This window comes from Xenopus tropicalis, chromosome 4, assembly GCF_000004195.4.
Source record: "Xenopus tropicalis strain Nigerian chromosome 4, UCB_Xtro_10.0, whole genome shotgun sequence".
Taxonomy (NCBI): Eukaryota; Metazoa; Chordata; class Amphibia; order Anura; family Pipidae; genus Xenopus; species Xenopus tropicalis.
Genome location: NC_030680.2, coordinates 46,853,423 through 46,871,089, shown reverse-complemented (window position 1 = coordinate 46,871,089; position 17,667 = coordinate 46,853,423). Strand labels below are relative to the sequence as shown.

The 17,667-nt window shown below is 40.8% G+C and overlaps 1 protein-coding gene across 2 annotated transcripts in view; it reads right to left on the bottom strand.

The window, feature by feature from the left end:
• Positions 1 to 2,517: 2,517 nt before the first annotated feature.
• The window catches only part of snx20 (sorting nexin 20), a 52,704-nt gene continuing 37,554 nt past the window's right edge, over positions 2,518 to 17,667 (bottom strand). For both annotated transcript variants that reach the window (XM_012962215.2, XM_012962214.2), the window contains one exon: positions 2,518 to 3,410. In XM_012962215.2, coding sequence (XP_012817669.1) covers positions 2,733 to 3,410 — 678 coding nt within the window. In that variant the 3' untranslated portion in view covers positions 2,518 to 2,732. The remainder of the gene's footprint in view (positions 3,411 to 17,667) is intronic.

Below are 17,667 nucleotides of genomic sequence, written 5' to 3'. Positions count from 1 at the left end.
CCCTTGGAAAATTTTCTGCGGACGCCCATGGTAAGAACCACGTTACGCAGAGAGAGCTGGTGGATTTATAAATTGAAAACCCTAACCCCTTTTGGTCTTAATATAGATTACAATCTTAGAGCTTTTTTATAATGTTTTTACAATTTATTTATTTATGTTAGTTTCCTCTCTTATATTACATATGTTATTCAATCATGGTTTGTAGCATTACTATCTGATACTAAATGGGACTCAGCTGGAGGGTGCAATCAAGAGACATTTGGACTAATAAAGTTAAAAACACTTTGAACTGTGGGACTCCTTAAACACATGGACCAAGGGACATGACATCATCGCTCAGAGGAAGCCAGTTGGCAAAACGCGTCATCGGTGAAGAGAGACGCCAAAGGGAGAATGTGAACGGAGAGACTTGCAAGCCGGGATTGAAGCGAACACTGCAGATCGCATAAAGAGACTGATAAGCAAGCATGGATCCGACGCTGTTTATAAAAGGACTACCGATGGGCGCACTTTTTATGGCGTATGTGAGTTTAAACTTTTAATATGTTTTAGAATAAAGCTTTAGGATTTTACACATGTCCGTTGTATATTTGTCCAGCAGCAGGAGAAAGTGGAAAAAGAGAAGCTGGGAGTTATAGTTCTACCAAGAGGGAATTTGTTACAAGCTCCAAGACCATAGTGTTGGTCTGTAAGTATATGCACAATTGGTTAAGGATAAAAGGAAGTCACAGAAGAGTGTGAAATACGGAAATTCACTTATTTAAATAGACACAAACTTTAAAGAATTTGCAGTGGATTGTATTCATGTGTTTTCACAGAAAAGTGAAGTAAATTTGGTAGTGGTGTTCACAAGATTTGTTTTAGATACAAACACGTTTAGAGGGGTGATTATCAATATCATATAATTGTATTACGCTATATATATATATATTTTTTTTTTTTTTTTATCCCATAAGACCTCATCTGGAAAGTCTGGACAGAGGAGGGAGCTCCAGAGCTAAGTATTTTTTGTTTAAACCGAAGCACAAGGTACAGTATCTGGAGTGGGCTATACATCTCACTCACACTAAAAAATCATTTTGTGAAATAAAAAGTTGTCATTTATCATATTTACAAACCTACTAGCTTTTTCTGACTTAGCCACCCCATTACTCCAGTCAATGTCCGGATAATTAAAGTCCCCCATAACAACTTGACCCAGTTGTGAAGCCTCCTCCATTTGCAACAGTAGCTGGGTCTCATCCCCCTCATCTATACTGGGTGGTTTACACCAGCGTTTTTCAACCGCTGTTCCGCAGATGTTGCCTGGTGTGCCGTAGGCAGGGCCGCAATTTTTACTTTAAAAAAAAAATTCGGGCCCTGTCATTGGTTGCGCCCCGTGTGTACGGGTGACGTCTGTACGCACGGGGCGCAACGTTATAAAAGGGCCTGTGTGCGGTCGCGTGTAGGCAGAAGTGCAGAGGCGGCGCGCGTGAGGGGAAGATGCTGAAGCCGCCGAAGAGTAAAATGCTGCTGGGCACCAATGTATTAGGGGGGGCCACGGGGCACACTGACTTATGGGGGCACTGCTGCTGGGCACTAATGTACTAGGGGGGCACTGCTCTTGGCACCAATGTACTAGGTGGGCACTGCTGCTGGGCACCAATGTACTAGGGGGGCACTGCTCTTGGCACCAATGTACTAGGGGGGCACTGCTGCTGGGCACCAGTGTACTAGGGGGGCACTGCTCTTGGCACCAATGTACTAGGGGGGCACTGCTTTTGGCACCAATATACTAGGGGGGGGCACTGCTGCTGGGCACCAGTGTACTAGGGGGGCACTGCTCTTGGCACCAATGTACTAGGGGGGCACTGCTGCTGGCACCAATGTACTAGGGGGGCACTGCTCTTGGCACCAATGTACTAGGGGGGCACTGCTGCTGGTCACCAGTGTACTAGGGGGGCACTGCTGCTGGGCACAGAGTTAAATTTTTTAACATTTTCTAATGGTGGTGTGCCTCATGATTTTTTTCATGAAACAAGTGTGCCTTTGCCCAAAAAAGGTTGAAAAACACTGGTTTACACCAATGATCATTTTCTTTGTGACCTTCAGCCCTACTGAAATTTCTACCCAAAGAGATTTGACGCTTTCATTGGTAATGTCTTTATTACATGGCTTTAAATCTGACTTTACATAAAGACAAACCCCTCCACCATTTTTAATCTCTCTGTCCCTCCTAAAAATTGTATAACCATTTAAATTCACGGCCCAGTCACATTTTTCATCCCACCAGGTCTCAGTGATACCAATTAAATCATAATTTTCAATACATGCAATAGCCTGCAACTGCCCTAATTTACCAGACAAGCTTTGCGCATTAGCCAGCATGCAGCAGAGATTACTACTTCTCCCTCTGATGTTTACATTAGCTAACAGAGAGTTAGAGCTAAGGTGAAAATTAGTCTGTTTCCCTTGTAACAACGGAAGCTCCTTATCTGATAAACTATATGCCCCCCTCACTCCTCCCCCACAACCCTTTGCTAGTCCCACTGCCCCGTCTACACTAGCTTTCCCATAAAACTCTAGCTCACCCACCCCCCTTGTCTACTGTAGTTTAAACATTTCTCCAGCCTCTTAACCATTCTCTCCCCTAGCACAGCGGACCCCCTTCCAGTTCAAAAGATCATATTATTTTACAAGTAAGTCATGCCCACAGATTTGCCTCATGCTTTTCCTGTTATTGATATCTGCTTCTAATGAAGGCGTTCCCTGACTGCAACCTCCTTCAGCGTAAACATTTCGATTTCAAGGCCTTTCATCATCCTGCTTTTTCCTATATCAAACTTTTCCCTCAAAGACAAAAAGTCTTTACCCAGTTTGTATGCCAATGAAATCAACGTCTCCAATAATGGGATGTAATATTTGTGTCCTGGGTGCTTTTCTACCAGTGTCAAAGCATGAATACCTACTTCATAAGCTTTCTGGAGATCCTCCAAGTCTTTATGACACACAACCAGTGCACAGAGAGGTGGCACAATTAATATGGAGCAGTGCTGTATTAGCTTTTCCTGTAAACACACAATTTGTTGGAAAATTTCCGTGGCTTTTTTATACTGCCCTCCTCTGAGACAGCTGTAACCCTCATCTAGTTCAGGATCCAAAAAAAAGTCAATGTATATTTTGGACCACCTAATGTATTTTATGGCATACAACTCATCAAGGTAATTTTTCAAGCAAAGCATTCTCTTGCTTATCATGTCGGTGGTGAAGTTTCCAATAAGCACTTTCTTTGGAAATACCACATCTTCCATTTCTTCTTTAAACTCTTTTAATAAAGTTCTGTGAAGCTTCTCAAAGTCAGAGTATCTTCGCTCAATGAAGACATTGTTTTCATCAAAACTGCCTGTTCTGATAATGACGATTTGATATACCTGGTAAAATGAAAGGTTGATGAAATTTGGTCAAAACATTCTAATTTGTAAACTAATTTTCAGCAATATGAAAAATTTCTCTTTAAACATGTTTCCATTATTATAACTGACCTCTTCTCAAATAAGTATTTTGTCATTTTTAAATCAATAGCTAATTGTTAGGGGTACAAAGCTGAACTAGCCGGTGGGAGCCTATATGCTGTGTATTCACTAGCAAACATACTGAGGCAAGAACAACATATTTACACAGAAGCTTTCATAATAAAAACTGAAAACAAGGACCCCACTGTATAATAAGCTGACAACAAATGTTTATGAATATAATCAATTAGTCTGGGCAGGCAGCAATCAAAATAAGTCCAAGTCCAGACACAAGGTCAGGGCAAACAGAAACAGAGTTTCCCAGGGTTTAGATTGTTGAGATAGTGAATACAAAGGTAATTTCTCCACCTGCTATAATTCTAATTCCAACTTTTCTCTGTCAAGGTGGTGGTTGCAGAGCATAACTCTAACAGGGTAAATTGGTTTCTCCCTTTTGAAATTTCTTCTTTTAATTATGCAATGGTCATTTTATAAGCACTAAGTCACTTTAATCACGCAAGTTATGTGTTAAATCAGAGTGAAAGTAACAACACACACACAACATATGTTATTTTGGTATTGCTTATTTCTTAATTGGTTTGGAACATGCTAAATATTTTAGCAAATTAAAGTTGTTGATTTTGAATTCACATAGTTTAAAACTCACAGTTCAAAGTGTGCAAATACTGCAATTGCATAACAATTTGTAGGGTATATAAAGTGTTTTATTCGAACTTTCACATAATTTAAAACTCACAGTTCCAAGTGTGTAAACCCTGCAACTGCATAATAAGTTGTGGGGTATATCAAAACAAATGATCTTGTATATGTAAGTTAAGGTAATCTAGGATAAGTGACACCATTTCTTAAAAGTCACAGTTTGCATAAGTCTGTAGAAGAGCTTGATGGTGTTGCGTGTTAATACTTTGGGGCTGATTTTTCCTTTCCAGGTATTTGTGTTTAATAAATGTTTTTCAAACCTGCAAACCTGCAAACACATTTAGTCAGAGCTTGATTGACAGCTCTACTACAATTAGATGTCAAAATTCTAATTTGCTGCCTGCCTGATGAGAGAATAAAGAGAGACAGATTGTTGCAAGGGGTACAGTAAAGATAATTGTGAGTATTTAAGATTTATTTAAGATTATCTCTAGTATTTAAGAATTTTTAATTAATTAAATTTGGGTAGTTCCTATTCAATTAGATGATATATTAATATTTTCACTTTTTACGATAGGGCCACTTCTATAATTAATCCCAAATTGATCAGCCTTTCTTCATTACCAAATCTTCCATACCGTTTATCGCCTTAAAAAAAAGTATAGATTCTTTAAACAAAGGTCTCTCAGATTGGGTAGACTCTAGTTCGAAACCTTGGTTTTGGAATCATATTTGCGAGTATTTACTGAATACATTTATGAATATTGTTTGGTCAGAAAAATACTCTTGGATTACTATAGATGTTAAATCTTTATATTCCTCTATACCTCACTTGAAGGGATTACAAGCAGTCGGACTGTACGTTGTTTGAAGGATAGGATAAGGGAGCATATGAACACTATAGAGAAGGCATATGAATGGACCACTATTGGTAGACTGTTTAAAGAATTTTTAAACTGTAGGTATTAAAAATAGTGTAAAAGTGATTAAGTGGGTGCTAGTTCCACTGAGGAAAAGGTATACTTTACGCCCTCTCAATCTGAGGGAAACTTTTTGGATTTTCACCCTAGATACTAGAACTCCTAATAGATTAAATTGTAGATATGATCTTAACTCTCTATATTGATAACTATAGGGTGATTTGCATAATCTGAGAGAATTAATGATCATACATGGAGCTATTTGATTAATGAGCTTGACACAGTTTTAAAGGGAGGTCATAACATATATTGTTATTTTATAGAATCTATGTATATGCAGATTTTAAGACTGAGATTCAGTCTTATATAAACTTCAGACTTTTTTTTTATTTTTGTAATCCTATGATTAAAGGAATACTGTCACGGAAAAAATGTCTTTTTCCAAATGCATCAGTTAATAGAGCTTTAATAATAAATCTTTTTTTTCAAAAACACAATTTTTTTTAATTTTAAAATTTCACATGGGGCTCGTCATTTTCTTAATTTTTCAGGGTGTCACAGCTATGTGACCTGTGCTCTAAAACTTCAGTCACAGCCCAGCAGCAGATCAGTGTTAGAGTTTATAAGAAAGGAATCCAATTGTGGAGAGCCTGCACTGGGTTAATTTGACAGGCAAGTAAATTTGCTGGACCTTTAAAAGGAATTGTTGTCTGCACAGTGCCACAGTGAAGTAGCCGCATGGAAACTTAATGGCAATGGATGAAGTAGCAGAAACCACCATTAAGGACACCAAATGGGGGTGAGTGTCAATAGCTGAGAACAGGATTTGCTAATATGAAGTGAAGGACAGGTTGAGTCAATAACTAAGGAATGCTTTACTTTTTAACATGGGCCTAACAATGATTAGTAACTTAGGCTCACAAGTAACTAATTGTACTGCCAACTTGCCAGAGAGGGGAAGAGCTACAAATAGCCTCTCCTCACTGCTGACTGGCCAGTTGCAGCCCAGACTTGTAGCTCCTGCATTGCTGGACCAAATCGCCTAAGATCCCTCCAATCCCCTTAGGAGTGCCCCCTGGGTGTTGGCTGTCCTAGCTTTTCTGGGTGTAATTGAACAAATTCTGCAATAAGACAAGATATATTCAATAATGCTGTATTTTACCATATATAGTATGCTAGCTGATAAGATGTATACTTTTCTTGTATTCTGTGTGGGGGGAGGCGCTTGTACTTCAGTGTGTCTGATTTTGTTGGAATTGCTGCTAAGCCATTAAGTGGACGGCGTCCCTAAGTATCAACATGTTATATTTATTTTTACGAGCAATGAGCAGAAAAAAATCGGCATGGATACATTCACTACAAACTTTTTAGTTTCATGATAGTTTGTGCGCAACTGCGTCAAAAATTCCCCATGCGACTTGTTTCGCCGCGCACAAAGCGTGCAACAAAAACAAAGAGACGTGCGACAAATGGATACGTCTTCACACCCCTGATAAAATGTCAGGTTCCTGTGCTGTTCAAAAATGAGACAAAGATAAATAATTTCAGAACTTTTTCCACCTTTAATGGGACATATAAACTGTACCACTCAATTGAAAAACAAACTGAAATCTTTTAGGTGGAGAGAAGAAAACCAAAAAAACTAAAATAATGTGGTTGCATAAGTGTGCACACCCTTAAACTAATACTTTGTTGAAGCACCTTTTGATTTTATTACAGCACTCAATCTTTTTGGGTATGAGTCTATCAGCATGGCACATTTTGACTTTGCAAGATTTGCCCACACTTCTTTGCAGAAACACTCCAAATCTGTCAGATTGCGAGGGCATCTCCTGTGAACAGCCCTCTTCAGATCACCCCACAGATTTTCAATCGGATTCAGGTCTGGGCTCTGGCTGGGCTATTCCAAAACTTTAATCTTCTTCTGGTGAAGCCATTCCTTTGTTGATTTGGATGTATGCTTTACATAGTAACATAGTAAGTTGGGTTGAAAAAAGACATAAGTCCATCATGTTCAACCATAATGCCTACATATAACCTGCCTAACTACTAGTTGATCCAGAGGAAGGCAAAAAACCCCATCTGAAGCCTCTCTAATTTGCCGCAGAAAATTCCTTCCTGACTCCAAGATGGCAATCGGACCAGTCCCTGGATCAATTTGTACTAAGAGCTATCTCCCATAACCCTGTATTCCCTCACTTGCTAAGAATCCATCCAGCCCCTTCTTAAAGTGGACCTGTCACCCAGACATAAAAAGCTGACTAATAAAAGTCCTTTTCAAGTTAAACATGAAACCCAAATTCCTTTTTTTAATAACACATCCAAACCCATTATAAATCCATTTAAAAATCCCAGCTGTCAATCATATATTGCCTGCCCCGCCTCTATGCCTTAGGCATAGAGGCGGGGCAGACAATACCTTTTAGCTTTTCCTAGATGTCACTGCACTTCTCACTTTTCCCCTCCCTCCTCATCACCTAATTATGTAGCCAGTGCATGGGCATGGGCATCTGGTCCCCCATTCTGGCACATAAACAAGATTTTGGGGTGATGCAAAGCTTACCTTACTAACAGTGTTCATAAAATGGCAGCTGCCTGCTTTCTGTGTTTGAGTAGTTCCAAGACTGAAAGAAACTAGATTGATACTATCTATATAGTGTAAGTGAAGTTTATTTTGTTCAACTAACATAATAGAAAATAATTTGGAGTTATTTCTTAGGGTGACAGGCCCCCTTTAAAGCTATATAATGTATCAGCCAGCACGACTGATTCAGGGAGGGAATTCCACAACTTCACAGCTCTCACAATAAAAAATCCTTTCCGAATATTTAAATGGAACCTCCCTTCTTCTAAACGGAGTGGGTGCTCTCGTGTCCGTTGGAAGGACTTACTGGTAAATAAAGCATTAGAGAGGTTATTATATGATCCCCTTATATATTTATACATAGTTATCATGTCACCTCTTAAGCACCTCTTCTCCAGTGTAAACAGACCCAACTTGGCCAGTCTTTCTTCATAATTTGAAGAAGAGACTTTCCATACCCTTTTACCAGCTTAGTTGCCCTTCTATGGACCCTCTCTAATTCAATTATGTCCCGTTTGAGCACTGGAGACCAAAACTGAACAGCATATTCTAGATGGGGCCTTACCAGCGCTCTATAAAGGGGAAGAATAACACCCTCCTCCTGTGAATCTATGGCCCTTTTAATACAGCTCAAAACCTTGTCTGCCCTTGCAGCTGCTGCCTGGCATTGCTTGCTACAGCCATGTTTATCATCTACAAGGACTCTAAGGTCCTTCTCCATTATGGATTTGCCTAGTGCAGTCCCATTAAGGGTATAAGTGGCTTGCATATTTTTACATCCCAGGTGCATGACCTTACATTTATCCACATTAAATCTCATCTGCCACTTAGCCGCCCAGAATGCCAGTCGGTCAAGTTCCTGCTGCAGGGATGTCACATCCTGGATAGAATTGACTGGTCTGCAGAGTTTTTTGTCATCTGCAAACACTGATACATTGCTTATAATACCCTCCCCTAAGTCATTTATGAACAAATTAAACAAAAGTGGACCCAGTACAGAACCCTGACGGACCCCACTGAGAATCTTACTTCAAGTAGAGAACGTACCATTAACAACTACCCTCTGTACCCGATCCTGTAGCCAGTTTTCTATCCATGTGCAAACGACTTCACTAAGACCAATAGACCTTAGTTTAGAAAGCAGTCATTTGTGGGGAACGGTATCAAATGCTTTGGCAAAATCCAAATAGATTATAAATATTGCATCCCCACTGTCCAGCTTTTTACTCACCTCATCATAAAAAGCAATTAAATTGGTCTGACATGACCTGTCCTTTCATAAAGCCATGCTGATTACTGCTGATAATGCCATTCTCCAGTACATAATTTTGTATGTGATCCCTTAACAAGCCTTCAAATAATTTGCCCACCACGGATGTCGAACTTACAGGCCTATAATTGCCAGGCTGAGATCTTACTCCCTTTTTAAATATAGGAATGACATTAGCCTTCTTCCAATCCCTAGGTACCGTACCTGATGAAAGCAAGTGAGAATATGAGAAACTAAGGCCAGTGTAAATCTGACCCTAGCTCTCTCAGTACCCGAGGATGTATTCCATCTGGCCCAGGTGCCTTGTTTACATTTATATTGTGTAACCCTTTTAGCGCCATATCCTCTGTCAACCACTGTGTAGTTGGAGCTGAGGCAGCTATTGGGTGGGATTTGGCCCTCTGGCTCCTCTACTGTATACACAGAAGAAATGAACTGGTTTAGCACATCTGCCTTTTTTGTATCCGCTGTAACCATATTGTTACTATAACTCACTAATGGGGCCACACCCTCAACCTGCATCTTTTTACTATTACTTAAAAAACTTTTTGGGGTTAGTTGTGGCCTCTGCCGCAATGCGCTCCTCATTTTCTATCTTTGCCTTCCGGATTGCTGTTTTACAACACTTGTTATAGTGTTTATATCCATTAAACACAGCTACTGTCCCCTCTGATATTTCTTAAAAGCTTTCCTTTTTTTCCCTATTAACTTCTTTACCTCAGAGTTAAGCCACATAAGGTGATTCTTAACACTTCTACTTTTTCTTATTAATAGAATAAATTGAGAACAGTAATGAATTAATATCATTTTAAATGACAACCATATCTGCTCTGTGTTTTTATCATAAAACTTAATGCCCCATACTATGCCCTGAAGCACTGCCCTTAAGGAGCTAAAATTAGCTTTTCTAAAATTCAGTGTCTTTGTTACATAGTTACATAGTTACATAGTGTTGAAAAAAGACCAGAGTCCATCAAGTTCAACCCATCCAAGTAAACCCAGCACACACAACCCACACCTACCAATCTATACACTCACATACATAAACAATATATACAACCACTAATACTAACTGTAGATATTAGTATCACAATATCCTTGGATATTCTGATTGCTCAAGAACTCATCCAGGCCCCTCTTAAAGGCATTAACAGAATCTGCCATTACCACATCTCTAGGAAGGGCATTCCACAACCTCACTAGCCCTCACCGTGAAAAACCACCTACGCTGCTTCAAATGGAAGCTCTGTTCCTCTAATCTAAAGGGGTGGCCTCTGGTGCGTTGATTGTTTTTATGGGAAAAAAGAACATCCCCCATCTGCCTATAATCCCCTCTAATGTACTTGTACAGAGTAATCATGTCCCCTCGCAAGCGCCTCTTTTCCAGAGAAAACAACCCCAACCTCGACAGTCTAACCTCATAATTTAAATCTTCCATCCCCTTAACCAGTTTAGTTGCACGTCTCTGCACTCTCTCCAGCTCATTAATATCCTTCTTAAGGACTGGAGCCCAAAACTGCACTGCATACTCAAGGAGAGGCCTTACCAGGGACCTATAAAGAGGCAAAATTATGTTCTCATCCCTTGAGTCAATGGCCTTTTTTATACAAGACAGCACCTTATTTGATTTAGTAGCCACAGAATGACACTGCCTGGAATTAGACAACTTGTTATCTACAAAAACCCCTAGATCCTTCTCCATTAAGGAAACCCCCAACACACTACCATTCAGTAGATAGTTTGCATTTATATTATTTCTACCAAAATGCATAACTTTGCACTTATCAACATTGAACCTCATTTTCCAGTTTGCTGCCCAGTTTTCCAATTTTGTCAAATCGCTCTGCAAAGCGGCAGCATCCTGCATGGAACTTATAGTTTTGCACAATTTTGTGTCATCAGCAAAAATAGAAACAGTACTGTCTATGCCCACCTCCAGGTCATTAATAAACAAGTTAAAAAGCAAAGGACCTAGGACTGACCCCTGCGGTACTCCACTAACCACACTGGTCCAATTAGAAAATGTTCCATTTACCACCACTCTTTGTACTCTATCCTTCAGCCAGTTCTCTATCCAATTACAAATATTATGTTCTAGGCCAATATTCCTTAATTTGATTATTAACCTTCTGTGAGGTACTGTATCAAACGCTTTAGCAAAGTCCAAGTAGATGACATCAACTGCCATTCCAGCATCGAGGTTCCTGCTCACCTCCTCATAAAAGGCGACTAAATTAGTCTGGCAAGATCTGTTACGCATAAAACCATGCTCGCACAAACTAATAGTATTGTGAACTGCAATGTATTCAAGTACCCTATCCCTTATTACCCCTTCCAAAAGTTTTCCTTCCTACTACCGATGTTAGACTAACAGGCCTATAGTTGCCCCAGTGTAAGTTTGTTTCCTGCACCAAACATCCAATGATAATAATAATAATAATAATAATGTTATTACATTATGGTCACTGTTACCCAGGGGTTCAACTACTTGCACATTTGCTATACGCTCTGGACCATTAGAGATCATTAGATCCAATATAGCATGGTTCCTGGTTAGCTCCTCAACAACCTGTGACAAAGTTGTCATGCAGCAAGTTTATAAACATGTTCCCATTTACTGTACTGGCAGTACTGTGGCTCCAGTCAATATCAGGATAATTAAAATCCCCCATTATCATCACTTGACCCAAACTAGCAGCCTTTTCTATTTGTAACAGGAACTGAGCCTCCTCCTCTTCGCTTACATTAGGGGGTCTATAGCATACCCCTACCATTAATTTGTTAGATTCTTTACTATCTGTGAGAAGCTCAACCCATAAGGATTCAGCTCCCTCTGTTACCCCCATCACTTCCTCTTTAATATTTGCTTTTAATTCCTGCTTAACGAACAGACACACTTCTCCTTTTCTAATGCCCCTGTCTCTCCGAAACAATGTATAACAGGCTTGCTGTGATCCATACATGGGCAATCAGAATGATACCAAACATAAGGGGTGTCTCATGTTCCAATCCCCCAGAAACTATCCCTCCAAACTGGAGGGTATAGGTTGGCCTTGTTTGGTATCATTAGGAAGCATGTGACCTCCTCATAACCAATACATGATTTATGAGGATGTGAACCGTAAAGCAAAGGAGATATGGTCCCTTTTTATAATCCATATTTTTCTCATAGCTGCTCCTCCCTGCAGCTCTAGGTCCACAGCTCCCAGTGGCAACAGCAGCAGGCAGCATTATGTCACAGTGGGGCAACTGGTACTTGCAGGACTTTGCCAGGTTTTTTTACCACCACTTCGCAACCGATCAAGTCACAGCAGGCAGAGGCAGTCATAGACTGGCTCATCCAGACTACCTCGTCTGCTGCAGGCACAAGTGAGCAGCAGGAGGTGGCGTCACCTGCCAGTTCAGTGCTTGGGGACATCCCATCCCCCTTATTATTTGATCCTGAGGTGGATTTGGGCCCAGACACCCAGGATCTTTTTGATGAGCAGACCGGTATGGGGCACCCCCATACCTGTCTGCTCATCAAAAAGATCATCTGATCCCCAAAAAGATCCTCTGCTGATCCCCCCGGTCACAATTACCTGCTGGAGCACAGTGCCAGGGGTACTCAGGAGGCAAATTTAGGGCACTTTAGCACACAGGGGAGTGGCAGCAGATGAGGAAGCACTGCCAAGTACTTGCCCCCTTTGAGCAGGCCATATGTTTTGTTAGCAGGGACAATGAGTGTGTCACTGATGTCATACCCCTGGTTTTCCTCCTCAAGCGCACATGGATGGCCTGCTAGAGAAGGGTGACATGCCTGAGGAGGAGGAGAGGGAATGCAGGTTCCGTAGGCTGGCACAAGGGGCTGGGAGGCAGGAATAGAAGGAAATACCTAGTTAGGAGGATGCAGGAGAGAAGGGCTGGGTGCTTGCAGAGAAGGGGGAGCAGGACCCACGCCACCCAACCACCCCAGCTGTTGTGCATGGCTGGGAGAGCACAGAGCAGGGGAAGGAGCAGGGAGATGACCTGCTGCATCTAGAAGGCAGTCAAGAAGAAGTTGGTTGGGGACACTCCTACATGGCTGCGCATTTGCAGACATGCCTCCGGAGCAATCACCGAATCTGCTCCATCGCTCCATCAAAGACCGGGAGGATTACTGGGTGGCTACTATGCTTGACCCACGGTACAAGAAAAAGGTGGGGGAGTTCCTTGTACCCAGCCAGAGAGAGAGAAGGGTGGGTCAATTGAAGAGTGCTCTGTGCTCCAAACTGGTGGAGGCCTTCAATCAGTCTGACACATCTCAGGCCTCCACTACTTCACACATCCAGCAGAGACTGGGGCCTAGCAGCAGCAGCAGCAGTGCGGGTGGTGGTGATCTCCTCGATGTGCGGTGAAGCTTCTTTGAGCCTTTACAGGCAGCAGCAGGGCCAGGTCCGCAGCCAAAATCGCCACCAACAGCGGCTGGAAAATATGGGGTCTGTAAATGTGCAGGATACCATGCACACTGATGATGACCCCATGCATTTTTGTCTCGACCAGTGGCCAGAACTGGCACAATATGCTCTGGAAGTGCTGGCTTGCCCCCCTGTCCTGTCAGATTGTATCTTCAGTGCCGCAGGTGGGGTGGTCACTGAGAAGTGGACACAGCTATTCACTGGCAGCGTAGATATGCTTGCATTCATGAAGATGAATGAGGCATTGATAAGTGGGAATATCCAAGTGCCCATTGCGGACATCAGAGACTAGCCTCCTCTCTTCCTCACAGATGTACCCTCCTCTCTCCATTGCTGCCTTATACTCCTCTATACCCTCCTCTCATAGACTCCTCCTCACTAGTTTGCCTATTCCCATCTTGCTGCTATCTGTGCTGCTACTGCTGCTGCTACTATTAGTAAAAATGCTGCATTGTAGGCCAATTTTTTTACTGGTTGGGGCCTGTCAAGTCTTCTGCTACTGTTTCTACTGTTACTGCTACAATACCGTTACATTTCTTCTAGTCTGGGGTTGTTGTTTTCTAATAATCTTCCTGCTGCTGCCACAATATCATTAAATGTCATCTTGTTTGGGGTCTGTTAAGGCTCCTAATAATGTTGTTGTTGCTACTCCTGCTAAAATATACTCATATTTCTTCTTGTTTGGGGTCTGTTAATGCTCCTTATTATGTTGTTGATACTGCTGGTGCCGCAATATCATCAAATTTCTTCTAGTGTGGGGTCTGTCGTTTTTTTAATATTCTTCCTGCTGCTGCTAAAATATTAAATTTCTTATGGTTTGGGCTCTGTCAGTTTCTAATAAACATCCTGCTGCTGCTGCTGCAATATAATCAAATTTGTTATGGTTTGGGGTCTGTTAATGCTCCTTATAATGTTATTGATACTGCTGCTGCCACAATATCGTCAAATTTCTTCAGGTGTTGGGTCTGTCTTTTTTTAATAATCTCCCTGCTGCTGTTTAAATATAATCAAATTTCTTCTGTTGTGGGGTCTGTTGTTTTTTAATAATTCTCCTGCTGCTGCTAAAATATCATCAATTTTTTCATGATTTGGGGGTCTGTCAGTTTCGAATAAACTTCCTAATGCTGCTGCAATATTGTCAAATATCTTCTGATTTGGGGCCTGTTAAGGCTTCTAATAATGTTGTTGGTATGTGTATTTAAGGCTTGCATTATATGTAAGGTGTGATCAAAAAAGCATAATGGATCTGAGGCCCAAACTAAAATGCTGCCAAATCCAGCTCTATATTTAGACCATGAAGTTGTAGTGTGTTTAGTTTAAAAATCCAGTAGGTCTCACACTGACATAATGTAATGAATCTATCACCCCCTCTGATGTTAGAGGAGATTTGTTCTAATCCCAAAAATACCAGCCCAGTGGGATCGCAATTATGTATCATCTTAAAGTGTTTCGAGACACCATGGTTATTTTTGCCTAACTTATTAATTAAGTATATGTTCCCTTATTCTAGTACCGATGGATCTAATGGTTCTCCCTACATACCATTTATTACAAGGACACACCAATAAATAAACCACGTAAATGGAAAGGCAAATAACCATGGTGTCTCGCAACACTTTAAGATGGGGGTGATAGATTCATTAGATTATGTCTGTGTGAGACCTACTGGATTTTTAAACTAAACACACTACAACCTCATGGTCTAAATATAGAGCTGGATTTGGCAGCATTTTAGTTTGGCTTTTGTTTTATGTACAATTTTGTGTTTTGTTGTTTTGTTTTTTATTTTCACTTATGAGAAGGAAAGGGGTGTATGCAGCTCCTCTATATGGTGGGCGGATCACAATCATATGGGTTTATGGCACTACTCTCTCCTCCTTTCCCCATTGGTTTATGCCTTCCTCCCCATTGGTTTATGCTTAATGTGCACCTATGCTCTATGGTCAGCTGATAAATCTTAATTACCATTTTATGCATGTGATTTGCCAGTATAAGATGATGTTTTTAGATCACATTTTTATTGCTCCTGATGATGCGTGGCGGACACATGAAACGTGTAGAGCTGTTTGTGATACGTTTTGTTCTTATCCATATACTGTAAGTAGCCTGTACTGCAGCAGGACTATTTTTAATAAAGGGTATTACACTATACTCTGTTTTATCTTTTGCTTTTCCAAATTGAATGGAGAACTTAAACCTAAACAGTGGATTTCATTTACCTCTGCATATCTTAACTACCATCTGGTGAGTGTGCGATTTGTGGATTTTATGTGCACTTTGTTATTATTTGGAGTTATAGGCACAACTCTTTCACTTTAGTTTAATTTACTTTTGAAACATATTGCACTATTTTGTTTTTATTTTTCATGCGCTTCCAGTATAATAAGCAAAACATGCATGTGAATTGGTCTTCCCATTGACTCCAATGCAATTCAGCGCATTTTGACACAAAGCAAAACTTGGCAGATTAACATAAATAGGTAGTTCACCTCACCTCAAGGGCAACTAAGCTGGTAAAGGGTATGGAAAGTCTCAGTTATGAAAAAAGACTGGCCAAGTTGGGTCTGTTTACACTGGAGAAGAGGCGCTTAAGAGGTGACATGATAACTATGTATAAATATATAAGGGGATCATATAATAACCTTTCTAATGTTTTATTTACCAGTAGGTCCTTCCAACGGACACGAGGGCACCCACTCCGTTTAGAAGAAGGGAGGTTCCATTTAAATATTCGGAAAGGATTTTTTACAGTGAGAGCTGTGAAGTTGTGGAATTCCCTCCCCGAATCAGTTGTACTGGCTGATACATTATATAGCTTTAAGAAGGGGCTGGATGGATTCTTAGCAAGTGAGGGAATACAGGGTTATGGGAGATAGCTCTTAGTACAAGTTGATCCAGGGACTGGTCCGATTGCCATCTTGGAGTCAGGAAGGAATTTTTTCCCCTCTGTGGCAAATTAGAGAGGCTTCAGATGGAGTTTTTTGCCTTCCTCTGGATCAACTAGTAGTTAGGCAGGTTATATATAGGCATTATGGTTGAACGTGATGGACGTATGTCTTTTTTCAACCCAACTTACTATGTTACTATGTTACCTAAGTTAACTATTAGCATGTTGTAGAAAAGCCAATTATAAGCAACTTTACAATTGATCTTCATTACTTATTTTGCATAGTTTTTGAATTATTTGCCTTCATCTTATAACTCTTTGCAGCTTCCAAAAGGGAGTCACTGACCCCAGCAGCTAAAAACTATTGCTCTGAGAGTAAAATGATTTATTGGTAGTCCCAAAGCTGAAGAAAGGTTCCACCCACAAATAAAACATGCCTAGAATCTATTTAGTTTCACTTAAATGCTTTGCGCAGTTAAAAAAACGCTGTCAAAGTTGACGCGCAACAAAATAAAAAGTTTGTGTTAAAGGACAAGGAAAGGTTAATATAAATTAAAAGTAAGTCTAAAGGCATTCCTTTTAAGTACTTACTGCATATCTAAATTCCCAGATCCCTGCTTGCTTATAGATATAGAGCTGGCAGCCTACAGCAGTGTGAAGACTACAGTGACATCACTGAAATCTCTCTCCCCCTCCTGTAGGCTGAGGGGGAGAGCTACACATGCCCACCAGCCAATCAGAAGCGGATTTTCAGTTTAACCACTCTACAGAATTTACTCTCATTACATTTAGAGATGTAGCGAACTGTTCGCCGGCGAACTAATTCGCGCAAACATCGGGTGTTCGCAAGTCCGCAAATTCGCGAACTTTTGGCGATGTTCGCCATTTGGGTTCGCCTTAGCTGGCGCCAAATTTTGACCTCTCACCCCAGAGTCAGCAGATACATGGCAGCCAATCAGGCAGCTCTCCCTCCTGGACCACCCCCCCCCAACCCTGGACCACTCCCTTCCATATATAAATCGAAGCCCAGCAGCCATTTTACATTCTGCCTGTGTGTGTTTGAAGAGATAGTGTAGGGAGAGAAGCTGTGCAGGGATTTGAGGGAGAGTTTAGGTAGCTTTGCTGAGTCTGACTAGTGAATGTGATCTGCTTTCTACTGCTCTGTATTAGCAGCACATAGGGAGAGAGCTGTGTCCAAGTGTGCAGGGATTTGAGGGAGAGTTTAGGTAGCTATTAGTCTAGCTGTGTTGGGGACTGGTGTGCTGCTCCTAGTAGTTCACCACCAGCACCAACCAGAGATCACTTTTGTTTTATTATTATTATTTTTTTCATTTATCTTATTAGATATTAGATATATATATTATATATATATATATATTAGATATAGATATTTAGATATTTATTAAGACATTCTGTCTA